The sequence below is a fragment of the Peromyscus leucopus genome, chromosome 22 (genome assembly GCF_004664715.2).
Source record: "Peromyscus leucopus breed LL Stock chromosome 22, UCI_PerLeu_2.1, whole genome shotgun sequence".
Lineage (NCBI taxonomy): Eukaryota > Metazoa > Chordata > Mammalia > Rodentia > Cricetidae > Peromyscus > Peromyscus leucopus.
This window is the reverse complement of record NC_051081.1, coordinates 50,445,293-50,464,185: the sequence shown is the minus strand read 5'-3', so window position 1 is coordinate 50,464,185 and position 18,893 is coordinate 50,445,293. Positions and strand designations below refer to the sequence as shown.

Below are 18,893 nucleotides of genomic sequence, written 5' to 3'. Positions count from 1 at the left end.
TTACATTTTTTTTTTTTTTGAGTGTGAATGGACCAAACAATGCAAGGTTGTTTGGTTATCTCCAGGTGCCTGTGATACATGATTATATAATCACTGCAGGAAGTGCTTACATTTGCACAAGGAATGCTATTGGGTATAGTGGGAACAGGCCTGTAATCCCAGCCTTCAGGAGACCAAGGCAGGAAGACTGTAAATTCAAGGCCAGCATTGGCTGCCTAGTGAGACACTGTAGTAAGCAAACAAACAATAAAGAAAGGCTAGATCATCCGGTCATTTAACACTGTAATCCCCAGAAGTTGTCTATATGTCAAATAAGAAGAGTAGCTGGTATAAGTGATGGTGCAGAAAAACTACCAAACTAGACCCCTCCATGGGCAGAAAGAGTTATTGGGTTTAAAATGCCAAGACCATATCTGGGGGTATGGTAGGGGGTCGGAGAGATGTGGAAAATCAAGCAGCTTTTATACGACAGTCAGCAGAGTAAGGACCTAAACTGATACAGGCTGTCTGGATTGACTAGGTGCCTTTGCCAAAGGTTGTTGACCTTTGGTGGAAGGTTAAGGGAAGTTCCAGGAGGGTTGTAGGCTCTGGGAAATCTGCTTTTCTGGTAAACAGAAACCCCACCTTTAGGCTATAGTCATTCTGTTTACTTGGCCAAAGTCCTCCTGTTTAGTACAATGTTCCCCTTATTTGGGGGTGGGGTGGGGAATTTTGGACCTAACAGTTGGCAAGAGTTGAGAAGATTTTTCTGCATATATCAAGAACCTGCTTGATATCATGGATGTTTTTGATGACAAGATTTTTCTGTATATGAAATGAAACATTAATTAGAAAACATTTAAAAAATATAAAGAACTATCCAAATTAAGGCATCTTTAGGATCTGCTTGGTATTTGTATTTGTGTTTCATGGTATTTGTGTTTCACTATTATGTGGCTATATAGGCCTTACAAATAATTCCTTTTCCTCAGACAGTGGAGGATGGCTTGAGCATCTATCAACATCGTTTCCCCAAGGTCACACAATGTTTGAGAATTAGTGGAGTTCATACCCAAATAGACTCCATTTTGAGCCCAATTTTTTAGCACCTGTAATTATGTCTTCAATTTTACAGATACAGATGATGTGTGTATCTGATCCTCAAGACAGTTGAGCGAGGTGGGTTCTGTGCTAAGACTTCAGGGTAACAAATCAATATGCCTCCCCTAAGGGGGAGGGAAAGTGGGGGTCAGCACTGTGGTCTCCAGTGATGCCTCTCACATGATAGGTGATGCTCTTTTTCCTGTCTAACTTTGGACTTCCTATGGCCTTTATGAATTTGAAAAACAAACTTTATGTTGTATTGGCCTAACCAGCCACTTAAATCTGACTCTAGTTTTTATTATTATTTAGAAAATAATAAGTCACTGCCTTAAACATTACTAGTGGAAGCCAGCTAACACCATTCAAAAACTCAATGTGCAGTGTTGGAATGGTAAGTGTACAGCCTCTCACGGAGTTAGGATAGAAGTCATCTCAAGATGAAGCCTGACATGACGTCCCAGCTCTACATTCTGTGAGACTATATTTTGTAGAAGTTTATTTTGAGATCAGAGCACATTTTGTCCTCACCTATTTGATCTTTTCTGGTTATCAGTGTGACAGTTTGCAGGTAGTACAGCTGATGATGTACCAGCTGCATTACCTGTTGTCAGGAGGCTTAAAGGGGCTGAATAGCGCACAAATATTTGAGATAATTATCAGTATAAGGCTGGCTGCTGGCCTTATCTATTCAAAATAATGGTATCCCGCCCATATCTAGCTATCTACATTGAAAGTTTGCATTATATATGGTATAGCTGAATTTAAATCAACATGTATTTTATGCAATATTTAGGTGTGGCTGTTTTATTGGTGGGGGGTACTCTTCTTTGTTTGTTGAGACAGTAGACTTGCTAGCAGCCTGGAATTTGATATGTAGACCAGGATGGCCTTGAACACACAGAGATAGACCGGCCTATTCCTTCCAAGTGCAAGGATTAAAGATATACACCACTACATCAGGCAGTATGGCTGTTTATAAATGAGTGGGTTTCTACATTTCAGGTATCGGATTTGGTGATAATTCTGAATTATGACAGAGCAGTAGAAGCCTTTGCAAAGGGCGGAAACCTGACACTTGGAGGGAATTTTACTGTAGCAGTTGGGCCCCTTGGCAGGTTAGTAAACACATACCAAACTATAAAGACTTAATAAGGCTTTTGTATTATGAAGAAATGTGAATTAAAATGAACAAATGTAATTTCTACAATTGCCAGATGAATAAAAGTCTCTTAAACATGACATTATAAAAAGAAAGAAGAAAAAGAAAACAGTGAGTAGAATAAACTCTGAGCCCAGAACACATGAGAAAAAAATTAAGTTTTTCACATGCACATTGAATTGACATAAAATTTACAGTAGTTTTGACGAAGCTAAGTGTAGTCAAATTTTATTAACTGATAAAGGGCATTGGTGTTCTAGAATTTTTTTAAAAAGGTTTTTCTCAAATAATTAGAATGTGAAATGGCTGGATCTTTTGAGGAGTGTTTATAACAGTGTAATTTTATTTTCCTCCCCTGTTAATGAAACTATTCTTGGATTAGTAATCATGCTAGAGAATTAGAAATGCTACTTATTTGTGTAAATTAAACAGTAAACTATCTGAAAATGTTCTATGTAAGAAGAATCCATACTCTCGGCACTCTCGGGATGTGTACCTCTGGTTGAGAGGGCTACCTCTCAAGTCTCTCTCCAGTGCGTTCCCACCAGGCTCCCAGGCCTTCTACAGCAGTTCCATGCAATATGTTCTCCCATGGCTGCCTTCTCTTCAAGCCACATTAAAACTCTAGCTTAGCCAAAGAAAACTATGGCCTAGGAAGACAGGCCTTGTGGCCAAGTGATGAGCAGTCATTCTGGTTCTGCCCTCTTTTGTAGGAACCTGGAAGGAAACGTGTCCTTGAGGAGCTCTGCAGCTGTCTTCACTTACTGCAAATCCAGGGGCCTCTTTGCTGGCATTTCCCTGGAAGGAAGCTGCTTGATTGAAAGGAAAGAAACTAATCGGAAGTAAGTTCATGCAGTGTGACTTTGATTGATTTTTAAAATGTGTGATGAGAAGATAATACTTCAAAATTTGTCATCATTTAGGAGTTTACAAGTACACGTATAATCATTTAAATGCAGCAAGGTCTATATTTAAAACTTTTAAGATGAAATTGGTATTGCTTGGAACTGGGGAGATGTCACAGCAGTTAATCGCACTTGTTGCTCTTACAGAGGACCTAGGTTTGTTCCCAGCACCCACATGCTGGTTCATAACCACCAACCGTAATTCCAGTTCCAAGGGATAAAACTCCTTCTTCTTACCTTTAGAGCACCAGGTAATCATGTGGTGCACATAGACATACACAGACAAAAGGCATAAAATATAATAAAATAAGTTAAAAAGTAGTATATACTTGTGAAAATAAAACTTAGAAAAAATAAAACATGTTACAATTTTCTTACTAATACTTTCAACTACCCCCTCTTCCTCCTTAATCTTCTTTTGCTAAATAAGATTATAATCATGACGTGTATTAATTGTAAATTTTTTTTGCTTAGCATTATAATAAGCACAACCATAAGTTGATGACCAGACAGCATTCAACTAGGTGACAGTATGACATTATAATCGTGCATTGTAGTGAGCACAGCACATAATCTGTGGGTTAGTTAGAAGTGCCTCACAGTGGAAGATTTCCTGTCACCACACTAGATTTGTATTCTTCCATATCAAATAGATACCAATTTCGATTCAAAACCCAATTTGATCTTTAAAACATTTATTGTTATCTCAGAGCTTCTTTAATCTTGTGTCTGGATAGTTTGGTTTTTTTTTTTTTTTTGGTTTTTTTTTTGTTTGTTTGTTTTTTGTTTTTTTTCCTCAGATGGGTCTTAGAAATCAAACCAACAGATATCAGAATCACTAGCCCAAGGGAGCCAATGTCTTGGTGACCCACAGGGCCCTACCATTAGGACAGACATTCCACTGAAGGAGTGAATGCTTACACCAGTTTTCCCAAGAGTATAATATTATGCTGCTATCTTGCATATAACAGAACTAGTCTGAATGAAGAAAATTAAGGTTTGCAAAAGTCTTCATCCTATAAAAGCAAGAGTGATGTGTCTGTCCATTTATGGTTATGAAATGCTTTTAGAAACTCATGATTTTAGGTGTTTGGCAGTCTTCTCCCTAAAGCTCAGCTAAATCTTAGGTAAGCTACAACAAATAGTCCCTTAAAGAACTGCAAGTCTTTCAAACTTGAAAGACAAATTTTAATTTTGATAAACATTTTAAATCACATAGCCATATATAGTAATTATTTTGTAAAAAAAAAATAAAGATAACACTTACGAAAATATGTGTACTTTGTATGTTTATGTATTTCTATATAAATGTGTCTGTGTGTGTATTGACATGCTTTTTGTATGAAGAAAAGTACATATCAATATTTATGTTCATTGATTTAGAAAGAGAACTTGGGGTGAATCTAAGAATAGACATGAGGTAAGTCTTGTGGTATCTGATGTATTTCATAAGAGTGGTTACACATATATGTGAATGTGCTATATTTACCTCCAAAGTACATCTGTATATGTTATAGAAATGTTCCTAATTTTGTGCTTACTAGATTTTACTGTCAGGACATTCGAGCTTATGACATTTTATTTGGAGATGTTCCACGGCCTGCCCAAGCAGAAGATCTTTATGAAATTCTTGATTCCTTTACTGAAAAGTATGAAAGTGAAGGACAGCGCATCAATTTGAGGAAAGTAGCGCAGGAGCAGAGGAAGGTACTGTGGAAAGACTTCCTACTTTTCCCAGTGAACTGTCTTAGGACGTACTGTCTCTGATAGCAAGTTCCCATTGATAGACTGAGCTTCTTTTATGATTCATTTATGTAAAGTCCTCAAAAATGTCCTACAGTTTTGACACTGTACAATGTCATTGTACAATATTTTAAGAATAGTTTGTCTTCTGTAGTTTTATGTCTTCTAAGATGAAATCTGGTAATGTTAGAAAATCAATACTAGCTGTGCCTTTCTTCCTTTGGTCTCTAATTGAATTCTGTTGTACAGAGTGAAACTGAAGTTTAGAGTTTAAGTTAAATCACTGCTTTTCTCTGCTGGCTGTTCCCTGTGACCATATGACTGGACTTGCAGCCCCTTGCAGACCACACACTGATGTCAGAGGAGGGGCTAAGTGCAGGAGTGTACTAGATCACACACAGATGTCAGAGGGGGGGCTAAGTGCAGGAGTGTACTAGATCACACACAGATGTCAGAGGAGGGGCTAAGTGCAGGAGTGTACTAGATCAACCCACAGCACAGTCTCACATCCAGTCCTGCACCATACATATGAGTTTCTGGGAGCCTAAATAATAAATGCAGAGAATGAAACCTGTTCAATAAACAGGTTAGAATGTAAAAGGAAAGAAAATCTTTTTTTAAATACAAAAAATTATATTTAAAAAAAAACAGCTGGGCAGTGGTGGCGCATGCCTTTAATCCCAGCCCTAGGGAGGCAGAGCCAGGCTGATCTCTGTGAGTTCGAGGCCAGCCTGGTCTACAGAGCGAGATCCAGGACAGGCACCAAAACTACATGAAGAAACCCTGTCTCGAAAAACAAAAAAAAAAAAAAAAAAAAAACCAGATTAGAGGCAAAATCATCCTAGTCTCATAAGTAAAAGAAGATTTTTTTAAAAATTTTGTATATTTATTCTTGTATCGCACAGGCTAAAGAATTACCTCCAAAACCATCATCAAGACCACAGCAATCCCGAGCACCTGGCCAGCTGAATGCCGGCTCCCAGAGTAAGTGCTTCTACTGCAGTGTAAATGTAACAATATTTAAGTAATCATTAAATATCAAGAAAACAGATAATATTGTTATATTTCAATATCAAATAGAAGAACTATGAGCATTTAAGAGAAAAATAAATGTTCAGCTTTTTCTAAGCCATAATATAGGCTTTCATATATGATTTTCCACTGTTGTAATTTGTGAAGACTTCTCTCATTCATAAGACTTTTTTAAAAATCTACAATGAGATTTATATGTCATATAGGGCTTGAGAAATAACTCAGCAGTCAATAACACTCAGTGCTCTTGCAGCGGACCCTGTTTCTATTCCTAGCAACCAGAATGCAGCTCAAAAACGTCTGCACCTCTAGTTCAATGGGATTGGACACCCTCTTCAGGTCTTTGTGGACAATGCACATGTGTAGTTCACATGCACACACGCAAAACACTCATATAGATAAAATAAAAATAAAAATTCAAATTATTTTGCTGTGTTTTCCTAGGCACACAGGTCTCCAAGAAGTGCTTTTCAAACTAGGTGGAATTAACAAAAGCTACTGGGGTCCAGCCCCTCGCTAGCCTTCTTCCAGAGTTCCAGATTAATCTGAGGGATACTCTAATAAATCTATGTACATGAAACTTTTGAGTCCATTCTCTCTGTACACAGCTTCTATTCTGCTCTCTTACTTAGATCCTTTCTTGCCAGGTTTCTCTCTACAAATTTTGCTGTTCTCTCTATGTGCCATCTTAATTCCTTCCTCTTTGTTCTGCTCCATCTAGGTTCCCATCCATCTAGTTCTTTACCGTAATCTTAGCTCCTCTCCCATCTCCTTCTTTCTCATCTTGTTCTTCCTCACCTCTCATCCCGTTCTTCTGGTTTTCTCATCTATTTCTCCGGTCTAGTTCTTAAATCTCTGAGGTTTACAGTTACATATCCATGCAATAGCAATGCTCTGACTAAGGCAAAGTCACCAGACTTGAATTCCCTCCAGGTCAAAAGGAGGGGCAATACGACCCACACAAAAGAGCAGTAATTGTCAGCTATAATTTGTAACCCAAAAGGGAAGTGGCTAATGGGGGCTAAATTTGGTTAATATCTAAGAAAAGGGAATTTATGTGCTCAAACTATATTCTTAGAAGTGGTTAGTTGAAATGTTAAGAACCTATAGAACCTATAAGTCATGGGTGAAAAATAAAACTGCCCTCTTTTTCCCTTCTGTCCCTTTATCTGTTCAAGCTATCTCAGCTCCTGTCGCTTTCTGGCAGGGCGGAGGAGTGCACTCGGTGGCTAGGTACCCTGAGTCATAGCCTGCATTACCCATAAGTAGAAACCCTTTAGTTCTGAGTTAATTGTTAAAGGTAGATCTAAAACTAGAGATAAGACTTTGGAAAGGTGAAGGTTAAGCTTAATTAGTTAATTAACGCATATGCCAGGCCATCTCAAACAGATAGTCTGGATGCTTAAGTGTGTTCTTAGAGAGTCTGTGAGATATCTCAGATAAGATACTTTCATCCATCCTTCCAGGGATGGTCCTGGCCAGATGCTGCTAATTACGATAATTACAGAAAGGCCTGAAATTAGGGATTTTGACTGTGTCTATTGTAGCACAGTTGGAGAAAGTTATACAAATACTTTAATTGTGTAGGGGAAATTGTGCCCAATGAATGATAGAAAAGCTACCATAGCATACGAGAAATTCATAGAAAGAAACAGCTAATATTCAAAAGCTAATATCACCATGACTCCTTAGGACTTGGCTTCATCCTCTGGAACGGTTCTTAACTCTTCCAGGTATAACTTTGTCCTAATCAGCTGAAATGCTATTTCATATTTTTCTTGTGGCCCGCAGCATGAAATTGAGTTTTATAAACACCCAGGTTTCCTCTTGTCATAATATCTTTTAATTTAAAAAGATTTTTTTAAGGCTTTCACATACAGATACTGTCTTTACATCATTCCACCCCTTTCTTTCCCCTCTAATTCCTCCTGTGTTTTTCCAACTCCTTTTCAAACTTATAATCTTTCTTCCTCTTTCATTTTTATTAGTTTTGTTTGTGTATATGTACAGTGTTTACATCCCTTCCATCCTTCCCATAATGAATATATATGAATTCTATAATAGAAAGATTATAGGATCTTTCTAGCTCTTATTCTATGATGTTCCCTGTGCGTTGTAGATATATCAACGAGGATTGAGTACCCAACAGTCAGTTGCCTGCATTTTGACCCGTAGTGACGATCTCTGTAATGGTTTCCATCTGCTGCAAAAAGAAGCCTTGATGAGTAACAAGTATCTATGGTTATAAGTATTTAGAATGCAGTTCAAAGTTATACTGGCTTAGGAAAATGGCCATAGTAGGTTCTTCTGTAAGGTCTATGACCTCATTAGCTATTGGTCGTTGACTCAGTTTCTAGTATCAGGCATGAATTCCCTTAAGCAAGGCTTAAGTCCAATTTGATGGCTGTTAGTTACCAGTAGCAGTAAGTGCCACTGTTGCACCACAGGGAATATCTTACCAGGGTGGTCATTGTTTTAGGCCATAGACTTTACAGATAGGTAGGGCTTGCTTTTCTCCTTGGGCCAATTTCCTCAGGGAAGAAGTTACCAGGTCGATTCCAGCTCATTTCCTCCAAGTCCTTTGTCCAAAGTGTGGTGTTTTCAGCAGTAAGGTCTTACTTTTAAATTCTAGGAGGCAGCAAAGGGCAAATAGCCTGTAACGTAATGTTATTGGAGGCTCTTGGAAGTGAGGATTCCCATACCCAGCATTGGGACATCATTAACAAGTCTGTGGATGGTTCTTGGAGAGATCATTTTCACCCCAAGTGTCATAGCTTCATTTAAACTGTAAATATGTATATATGTGTATATAAAATATGTATGTGTAGATGTATGCAAACATAAAATAATGTTTCCCTATGGCTTAGTCAAATATCCTTAGTGTCATGTAACCCCCCCTCCTTCCTCTGTATTTCCTTCTCTCCCGAACCCCATTTTCCCGTGTCCCCCTTCATAGTACCCATGTCCTACTATCACTCTGTAGAGCGCCCTCCTGCACCCATAGTTCCTTTTCACTCTCCTGATTTAAAGGCAGGTCTCTCCAGGATTCACAAATAAGGAGAGCCATGTTGTCTTTCTAGGTTGCCTCATTCAGTGTAATATTTTCTAGTTCCATCTGTTTGCAGATTTCATGATTTCACTTCTCTCTGGACATGATTTCACTACTCTCTGCCCAAGAGTAGTAAGCTGGGTTGTATGCTGGATCTACTTTAGCTTTTAAGAAGTCTCCACACTGATTTCTATAGTGGCTCTATCAGTTTGCAGTTCTACAACAGTGAATGGGGTTCCCTTTTCCACACCTTCCCTAGCCTTTGTTGTCAATTGTTTTCTTGATCTTGGCCATTCTGTCTCGGTTAAGATGAAATATCAAAATAGTTTTAATTTGCATTTTTGTAATTATTAAGTATGTTGAACACTTAAAGATATTTCTTGGCCATTTTTTTCTTCTTTTGAGAACTTTTTGCTCTGACCCTTAGCCCATGTTTTAATTTGGTGGTTTGTTACTTTTATTCTTTGTTTTTTGAGTCATTACATATTCTGGATATTAACCATCTATAGGATGTTTAGCTAATGAAGGTTCTCTCTGCTCTGTACACTTTCTCATGACCATTTCCTTTGCTGTACAGATACTCAAATAGTTTCATGAGGTCCTATTTGTCAATTGATGACCTTAATTTCTGGGTAAAATGTAGTACTAGTCAAGAAATCCTTTCTTACTCATATATCTTATACATTCTGCTTATGTTTTCTTCTATCGGTTTCAGCATTTCAAGTTTCACATTGAGGTCTTTGATGCATTTGAAGCTCATTTTTGTGCAGTATGATAGATACTAGCCTAATTGCATTCTTCTACATGTGGACATCCAGTTTTCACCACAATATTTGTAGAAGAAAGTGTCTTTTTTTTTCCAGTGTGTATTTTTGGCATCTTTGTCAAATATTAAATAACCATAATCATGTATACACACAATTGGGTCTTCTATTTAGATGTTGGTTTTTACACTGGTGCCATGCTGTTTTTATCACTATATCTCTGTAATATAGCTTGAAATCTGGTGTGGTTATTCCTCCATTCTTTTGATCAAGATTACTTTGACTATCTAGGATCCTTTGTTGCTCTGTATGAACTTAAGGACTTTTTTTCTATTTCTGTGAAGAATGTAATGGGGATTTTGATTGCATTGAATCTCTAATTTGCTTTTGATTGAGTGGTCATTTTTTAAAATCAGTATTAATTCTACCAATCCATGAGTGCAGAGGTCTTTCCAGCTCTTAATGTTTTCATCTATCTCTTTCCTTAGAGACTTAAAGTTTTTGTTGTAGGAGGTCTTTTACCTTCTTGGTTAGGTTTATTCCTAGATATTTTAATTATTTTCATCTTTTCTTATGTATTTGTGTTTTGTCTGCATGTATGTGTGTGTACAATATGTGTACAGTACACATATATGAGGAATTGGCCTGAGGCATGACTATGAGGGTTTTTAGTTTGTTTGTTTTGTTTGGTTTTGGTTGATGATTGATGTGGTAGAACCCAGACCATTATGGGCAGTCTCACTCCTGGAAAGGTCATCCTGGGAGGTATAAGAAAGGTAGTTGGCTGTTGAACATGTTCCTAAGAGCAAGCAAGTTAGCAGCTTTCCTCCATGGTTCCTGTTGACATTTCCGTCTACTTCCTGACCTGACTTTCCCTTAACGATTGAGTGTGACCAGGGCATGTAAGCCAAATACACCTTTCCTTCCTAAGTTCCACTTGATAATATTGTTTATCACAGGAGTAGAAGGTGAACTAGGACAGTTTGTCATCACTTTTGTTTGTTGTTGTTGTTGTTTTGGTGGGGTTTTTTTCAAGACAGGGTTTCTCTGTAGACCAGGCTGGCCTAGAATTCACAGAGATCCACCTGCCTCCACCTCCTGAGCACTGGAATTAAATGTGTGCACCACCAATGCCCAGCTCTGTCATCACTTTTTAATGACACTTAACTATTAGAATTGTATTTTTCATGTATATAGTTTATTAGCAAGTGGATTATATTAAATGTTTGCTACAGTGGGTAATATTTCATAGAATGGAACACAAAGGTGTCTGTACCTTGGATTTTGCCCTTCAAGAATTTTTAGTTTTGGAAAACCAATATTACATGTTAAAATGCAACTACTATCAGTAGAAGAAGGAATAGAATAAATAGCAGTGTTTTCATGAGCACAGCAGGCTTGTCCCTAGTCCCACTTTTATGTTCTAGTTCCATTTTCTTTTATTTTTAGCCCAGGTTCGTCACTCATATTGCTTCCTGACATTCCTTATCACAAACATTACCATCTTCATTTACCACCTCAAAAGTTCTCCACAATGAATACCTTCAACCACATATGTTCCCAAGCATACAATACACCCCCTAACATTCTCCCACTGTCTGTCACAGCTCTTGCATACCTCACTTCTGTTTGTATTAGAACATTTTAAAGTGTTTCTCAGGCAAGGATAATTGTCTCTCCTTGCTAACAGGATCATGTTCAACCCTATATGTTAGTGAATTTAAATTTCTTCATATATTTTTTGGAGTTTTAGATTTACTTTTTTAATGAAAAATTCATTTTCTTGGTCAGGGTTTTTTCTGTGGTGTATTTATTGCTTAAATTGTGAAAATATTTGTATTCTAAAGACTTTGTCATTTGGGTTTGGTATATTTAACATTTATCCTGGGTATATGTTCATGTATTTTACTTACCACATAAAAGTTTTAATTGTTATGTGAAATATGTCTGTCGTCTGTAGTGCAAATTCTAATTGGTCTTAATAATAAAAACCTGGAGTCAGATGTCAGGGTGAAAGGTGATAGGTCAGAGACGCAGAGCAGCCAAAGTCACTTCTTACCTCACCAACTCCTCAGCTGAAAGGGGCTGAGCTCCAGTCTCTGCCTCACTTTATCACTTCCTCTCTCCACGGAGCCAGATCACCTCCTGTTTCCTCCTTACAAGTGCTGGGATTAAAGGTGTGTGCCATTACTGCCTGGCCTAGATCGTTAACTAGTGGCTAGCTCTGCCCTCTCTCTGATCTCCAGGCAAGCTTTATTTGTTAGAGCACAAACAAAATATCACCACAGCCCCCTACTTTTTATAGATTCATATTTTTTAAATCATGACCAAGAAGGTCTTCCTACCTTGTTTTGAAATACTGTATTCAGTTCCTTGAAGTTTCTTGTGATAGTGTTAATGTCTAATTTAGGGATACTATTTTTCAAATACTTTGAGATCATTTTATTGGTTCTCCCTTCCTTTATCAATATGTAAGTCAAACAATGTTAAATACCTTTATTCACTCTATAACATTTGGATTTTCACCTCTTGTCTTATCTGTATATTAATTTTCACTGTTTCATAATCTCTCCTTGCTGTGCTTTCTATTTGTAGAGATGTTATTTCATGTCAGTAAAATTTTTAGTTTCTTTTGTCTTTTCATTTAGATTTCTTTCCTGGTACAGAAGAGTCATGGTTCCCATTTCCATTTCAAAGTTGAGGAAATCTTAGTTGGCATATGTTTATCTAATATATGGTAATCTACCCAAAATTATTTCTATTCAGTTTCTTCAAGTAGGTTCTCCTGGGATATCTATATCACCTTCCTTTTCTATATTCATGTGGCGAGAAGTGATTTTGAGACAGCATCTCCTGATCTCTAGTTTATGGAGGAATTCCTCAGGGCCAGCCCAGCTGAGAGCATGGAAATATTGTTTAAAGGTTGAAAGTGGGTGCTGTACATCCTTTCTACTAGGAAAGGCCTGTTGATTTTCTTTAATTGGCCATAGTAGGATTCAGATCAGTGTGGTTTATAGTCTCTAATTCAAAAGTAGAAATATGATTATTTAATTTAAATAATTGGTATTCATAATGTGTTGTAAGCATATCCCGTATGACTATTTAAATTCATCCTGAACTTCAGATATCTATGAGAAGCTATACAGTGGCTTATCTACATGATGTCTGAAATTATCTTAAGGGTTAAACAAGAATGAATATTTAGAGATCCCTATGTGGGGCTGCAACCTTGCTTGCTAAATTGTTCTGTGGTTGCTTCTGGAACTGTGCATGGAGCAGTATCAGGCACTTCAGCTACTTTTGCCTTGTACATAGTCTTTGTAGGGTATTTAGGCATCTCTCAGTTTATAGCCTGACCCAATAGTGTGAGCCTTTAGCAAGGTCACGATTTGATGTTTTGTGTGTTTTATCTACTGTAATAAGCTTTTAAATCTTCCCCTATTTTACTTTTATTTTAACAGGTAATGGAAATGAATATAAGCTATATCCTGAGCTTTCTAGCTATCATGAGAAAACTGGTAAGTAACAAGCTATTGTTTAAAAATGATTTATAACCACCCTACAATCACAAAATTTCCAGGTAATTTATAGGTTATGAAAATATAGATTATGAAAATAGGAAAGTTTTCAGGACTCTATTCATGGGATTTTTTTTTTTTAATTTTTTTTGGCTGAAGTATCTATTTCTTCTATCGTATCTTTTTTTTTTTTTTTAAAGATTTTATTTATTTATTATGTATACAGAAGAGGGCGCCAGATCTCATTACAGATGGTTGTGAGCCACCATGTGGTTGCTGGGAATTGAACTCAGGACCCCTGGAAGAGCAGTCAGTGCTCTTAACCTTTGAGCCATCTCTCCAGCCCTATTCATGGGATTTTTAAAGAGTAAGTTTAATTGTAAATATTCTTTAGTGACAAATGGTACGCTTTTGTTCTCTGAAAGGCTTTGAGAGACCAATGGAGGCTATGCAGGAGCAAGCATTACCATTGCCAGCACATGGTTTTCTAGTAAAAATATTTCTCAACTTATTTTACTTAAATATCCCTTAGAAATTTTTCTTGAAAGAATTAAGCACTTTAAAAAAAAGTGAGCCGGGCGGTGGTGGCGCACGCCTTTAATCCCAGCACTCGGGAGGCAGAGCCAGGTGGATCTCTGTGAGTTCGAGGCAGCCTGGCTACAAGTGAGTTCCAGAAAGGCGCAAAGCTACACAGAGAAACCCTGTCTCGAAAAACCAAAAAAATAAATAAATAAAAAATAAAAAAATAAAAAAAAGTGAATTGAACACACATCGAGGCCAAATATTAAAGAGCCATTAATTTAATGTCCTAAACTTTTACAACTAAAGTCTTCAAATTATATGTTACTGGATTTATAAACTATTGAAAAATTAGCCATTTTGTGTAAGTATAAAGAATATTGTCAAAAAATCAGGTAATCAAAATTTTAAATATTGTCATATAGATAAAAATATTTTAAATGTCTTTCTAGGTTTTCTAGAAACTAGATTTCTGCTATTCTGGGTTTTCATGCTTCCTGCTGTGATCCCATGGCACTGGTTTGTTGTAAGGCAGTGTCCACACACAAGGCATTTGTGGAGGCCAAAAGACAACTTCTAGGAGTCAGTTCTCTCCTTCTGCCATATGGATCCTGGGAATCTGTCTTAGTCTTTCATCCTTTAAAAGGAGAAAACTCTAAGTTTAATGATGTGAACATTGCAGGAATTGAGCAGTGTGGGTTCTGACACCCTTTAGGAAACCAAAAATTAAAAGCGAATCAATCAGTTTCTATCTTAACAACCCATACTTCAACTTCTTTCCTAAAATAATTTACAATCCAATTACATTTTCTTGTTCTAGGTAGTTTGAATCAGCCAATGGAAGTGACAGCACTGTACTCTTTTGAAGGGCAACAGCCAGGTGATTTGAATTTTCAAGCCGGAGACAGAATCACAGTTATATCAAAGACGGACTCACATTTTGATTGGTGGGAAGGAAAGCTTCGAGGTCAAACTGGAATTTTTCCAGCCAACTATGTAACTATGAATTAAAGTTCCTGCTAGTTTGTTATTTAATAATTACACAAAAATATTTCTACACAGACAGGATTCATTTATTTACATTAATTTGTTTAAACACATCCTTGCTCTGCAAGTATTTTATCCAGTTGGAAAAGATTTTTCTCTGCATATAAATAAATGGTTAAATTAACATGTTGCTAAACACTTTGTATTAACTTAATCACATAAACTATTCTACAGTTGCCAGCAACAATTTTTATGGTCATGTTTCTTTTGTGCTTATCAGACCCCACTGACCCTTGACTAATCTGACTGCTTATTACCACAGTTTTAGTGTAAACAAAGCATGTCTGGGGAGCACTGCTCACTTTTATATGAACATGGGTCAACCTCTGAACATCTGGGAGGGTAGAGGTTTGTTCTTTTCATTTAACAAAGTTTAGGTGATTAAATGAGCTCGTGAACATAAAGAATAGAAGGTTCCCACAGAGTAGAGGGGCCTCAGAGCCTTCAGGAAGAAAGGCTCTATTTGTCTCCCACCCTGCTGTGTTTTGCTATCCATTCTCTCCCAAGACAAACCATAGAAAATACAATTTCTGTTCCCAATAAATCTTAGAATCTAGAACCTCTTTTTCTTTTTTCTTTTTTTTTTTTTTTCTTTCTTTCTTTTTTTCTTTTTCTTTTTTTTTTTTTAAAGATTTATTTATTTATTATGTATACAGCATATATGACTGCAGGCCAGAAGAGGGCACCAGATCTCATTACAGGTGGTTGTGAGCCACCATGTGGTTGCTGGGAATTGAACTCAAGACCTCTGGAAGAGCAGTCAGTGCTCTTAACCTCTGAGCCATCTCTCCAGCCCCCTCTTTTTCTTAAACCAAATCTCCATGCCTAGAAATAGGAATCTTCCCCTATGCCTCCACCTTTCCATCTTGGAACTAACCATAAAGAAATTCTATGATGTGCTTTGCCTGGTAAGTCCTAAGATCCACACTAGGCATCAGGCAGGGAATATCAGGTAGTGGCCTCCATCATGGAACCTAAGTATAAATCAGTCTGGAGGCTCCCTTAAAAGATGTCCCATAAGATGATAATCAAATATATTTCCTTTATTTCTCCCTTGTTAACTTGTCTTTTGAGGATGAGTATCATCATGACATTGTATGGCTGGCAGAAAATGGATCACTTCCTTTTCTCCTCTAACAATCAAATCATTTTGCATAACACAGGAAACACTTGCCCTGTACCAGAACTTACATTTTTTTGGTTAATTTGTAAACCTCAAACCAACTTTAATGACTGATCTTAAACAATTTATCCAACCTCCATGCCTTAGTTTCTCCACCTCTGATGATTGCATAAAATGCTTAGAACAGTGTTGATCATGTAAAGAAATCATTGAACACCAGCAACTAGTGTTGCATTTCCTTACATGACAAAGAACCGTGGCTTTTCTAGTTACCACTTGGACTGCATATAACTAAAACTAAATGTGAAGAAGCCTTGTTTTGCATTTCTTATGTGTTCAGGTGCTTAGGTGGCTCACTGGCACAGAGACAGCACAGTTCAGGATGCCTTCCAACACTAATTCTGCCAGACCCATCTTCCTCCTAGAGATCATTCTCTTGAGTGCTTTCTTTTCAGATACCTGCTCAACCCCTCAAAGTGTAGAGTATCAGACCACTGTCCCATCTGCTGAGCCCTGTCTGGGAGACTCAGATCCCAGAAGCTTTGTGTTGTCTGGGGAGCAGTGTCTCAAAGCTACAGGGATGTTTGTACTCTCTCTAACAGGTCAAGTGAAAATATGGACAGATAAACTTGAGGGTGGTCCACAGGTATTTTCAGAACACCTGTTTTGTTGAAGAAAAACTGAATGCGGCTAATCTAATGAAGAGGAAGAACAATAAATTCCTAAATTAAAACTAAGAAGCTGCAGTAGTTTAGTCACTGATAAATACTATAAAGAATATTGTTTATATTCTTTTTATATATTAAATATATATTTATATATGAAATACTATAAAGAATATTATTGGTAGCACATAGAAGCAGGATTTGACTCCATCAAAGGTGGCTAGGGAGACCCATCCATGGAGTATGTGGCATAAAGACACAGGACAGAGAAAACTCCATAGAGAATTCAAATTTCCTGCACAATGTGATGACTGTACTTGGTGATAATGTGTCCTGTTCTTGAAATTGCTAAGACAGTAGATTTTAAGTATTTTCTCCCCTATGATGGGGAGGTGAAGTAATATATACTCTAAGTAGATTTAATTACTCCACAATGTTGACATAGTCCAAAACATTTCTCACACATGATAAAGATATCAATTTTACTTTTCAACTAAAATAGATGTTTAGAAAGAATCTTTAGGTAAAATTAGAATGCACTGGATGTACGAAAAGATTTTATAAGCAGAAGAAACAATGAGTATTGTACCTTCACAGGTTGTGAAGGTAAAAAGAAGGCTTGTTGCACCTAGGATTGCAGAGACCCATGGAAGAGGTTTTCATTCTGTGTATCTATGACAGGGGAATACCCCTGTTGTCCTAGAACTGTAGATGGGCAATGAGAGACAAAGGCTGTGAACATGACCCAGCTAGATGTTTCAGAGGTTTGTATTGTTAATGGAATGGTTTGCAGGGTAAAGAAAGGTCGTCAATGAGCTGGCTGTGATCATGAGCAGGTGGCAGTAGAGAAAGCAGGACTTGCCCAGCAAATAAGATGTGTGCTCCATAGTAGAGTAGTCACATGGAGAAGTGGGTAGGCTTAGTAAAGATAGAAAAGAGGCAAAAGGAAGATGTGGTTATCCTTTTCTACCATATTAATTTAGGGATCCCACCAGACACATCCAAGTAGAGTTGTGGGTCTGTAATGAAGTGGAAAGATCCAAAGTCAATACTAGAATCTGGAAACATTGGCTATGTAGTTTATGATTAAAAATAGGGAGAGGATTTGTTATGAGGGAGCAGAGCTATACCTGTGCACAGCTCCTGCCAGGAACAGAAGAAAAAAATTCCTACGTAGGAAAAAGATGTCCATGTAGGCTCATAGTTCTGAATACATGAGGCAATGAACAGTGCTTTGATGTGGGTACTCAGCAATTCCCTCAGTCACCATGGGCATCCCAAGCAGAGCACCAGTGGGCAGTCACCTGAGTTAGCACTGGCAGATACTCTTAGGCAGGTAGAGTCTGGGGCCGACTTTCACGCTTATACTCATAGGAAGGAATAAATTCTTAGGGTCCATCTGACTGGCAGAATCGGTGAGTGGAACTATGCAATTTTGAAAGCTTTTGCTGTAATCTCATGAAAACTTGTTTGGTTTTTTATGCTTGGTACTTGAAAAGTCTGAAAGAACTCTAATTGGTCTAAAACATCAGGATTGTATAGACTATTCATTTTAGTGCCAAAAGGTATTCATTTCCCAGCTGTATACAACAATAAAATTTAAAACAGCTTATATTATGTTTGAAAACTGTTGACTTTAGATTGGACAGTCTGGAAATAAACCAATTTCTGCTAAGGATTAGCTGATGAATGCAATCCAGACAGACTTCCCCAAGCTCAGATCAGTAGCTCTGGGAGCTCCCTTAGGAACCTGGTTATTAAATGAACTCAGTGAGATTGGTGATATACACACCAAAGCATAGCTGTTAAATTTTGGGATGAATTAATAATTTGAAAAGATATTCTATATCACTGAAATAAAAAAGTCGAGAGTGAAACAGTGTAAATATATCATTTAATTATACTTTAAAAGTATATATTTAAAAGGAAACCATACATTCAAACTGATAACATGGCTGTATCTGCCCAGTCTGTACAGGAGATATTAGCTGTAAATGTATATTTGTTAATAAGAAAAGTTATTTAAACTTATAAATCTATTTGACAAGCCCTAGTGAACAAATCCAGATCTATTTTTACTGCTGTGATCCTGGGAGAGAGGTGGAAGGAGGCAGAGTCACTGTCCTAGGAGCACTAACCTCACTGGCTACATAGACAGCCAAAGGTAGTGGGCAGTGTGGTGCCCACTGCCTTACTACTGAGGGCATACATGCTGTCAAAGGCCAGAGAACCAGAGAATCACAGCAACTGAATGTAGCTCTGTCAACCTACAGGCCATGAATCTGC

The 18,893-nt window shown here is 37.4% G+C and overlaps 1 protein-coding gene across 2 annotated transcripts in view; it reads left to right on the top strand.

Moving 5' to 3' along the window:
* Nucleotides 1-15,006, top strand: part of Sh3yl1 (SH3 and SYLF domain containing 1) — a 41,727-nt gene extending 26,721 nt beyond the window's left edge. For both annotated transcript variants that reach the window (XM_028857464.2, XM_037198171.1), the window contains exons 5-10: nt 2,086-2,198; nt 2,956-3,084; nt 4,692-4,854; nt 5,796-5,874; nt 13,197-13,253; nt 14,593-15,006. In XM_028857464.2, the coding sequence (XP_028713297.1) occupies nt 2,086-2,198; nt 2,956-3,084; nt 4,692-4,854; nt 5,796-5,874; nt 13,197-13,253; nt 14,593-14,783 (732 nt within the window). In that variant the 3' untranslated portion in view covers nt 14,784-15,006. The remainder of the gene's footprint in view (nt 1-2,085; nt 2,199-2,955; nt 3,085-4,691; nt 4,855-5,795; nt 5,875-13,196; nt 13,254-14,592) is intronic.
* The last annotated feature ends 3,887 nt before the right edge of the window (nt 15,007-18,893 follow it).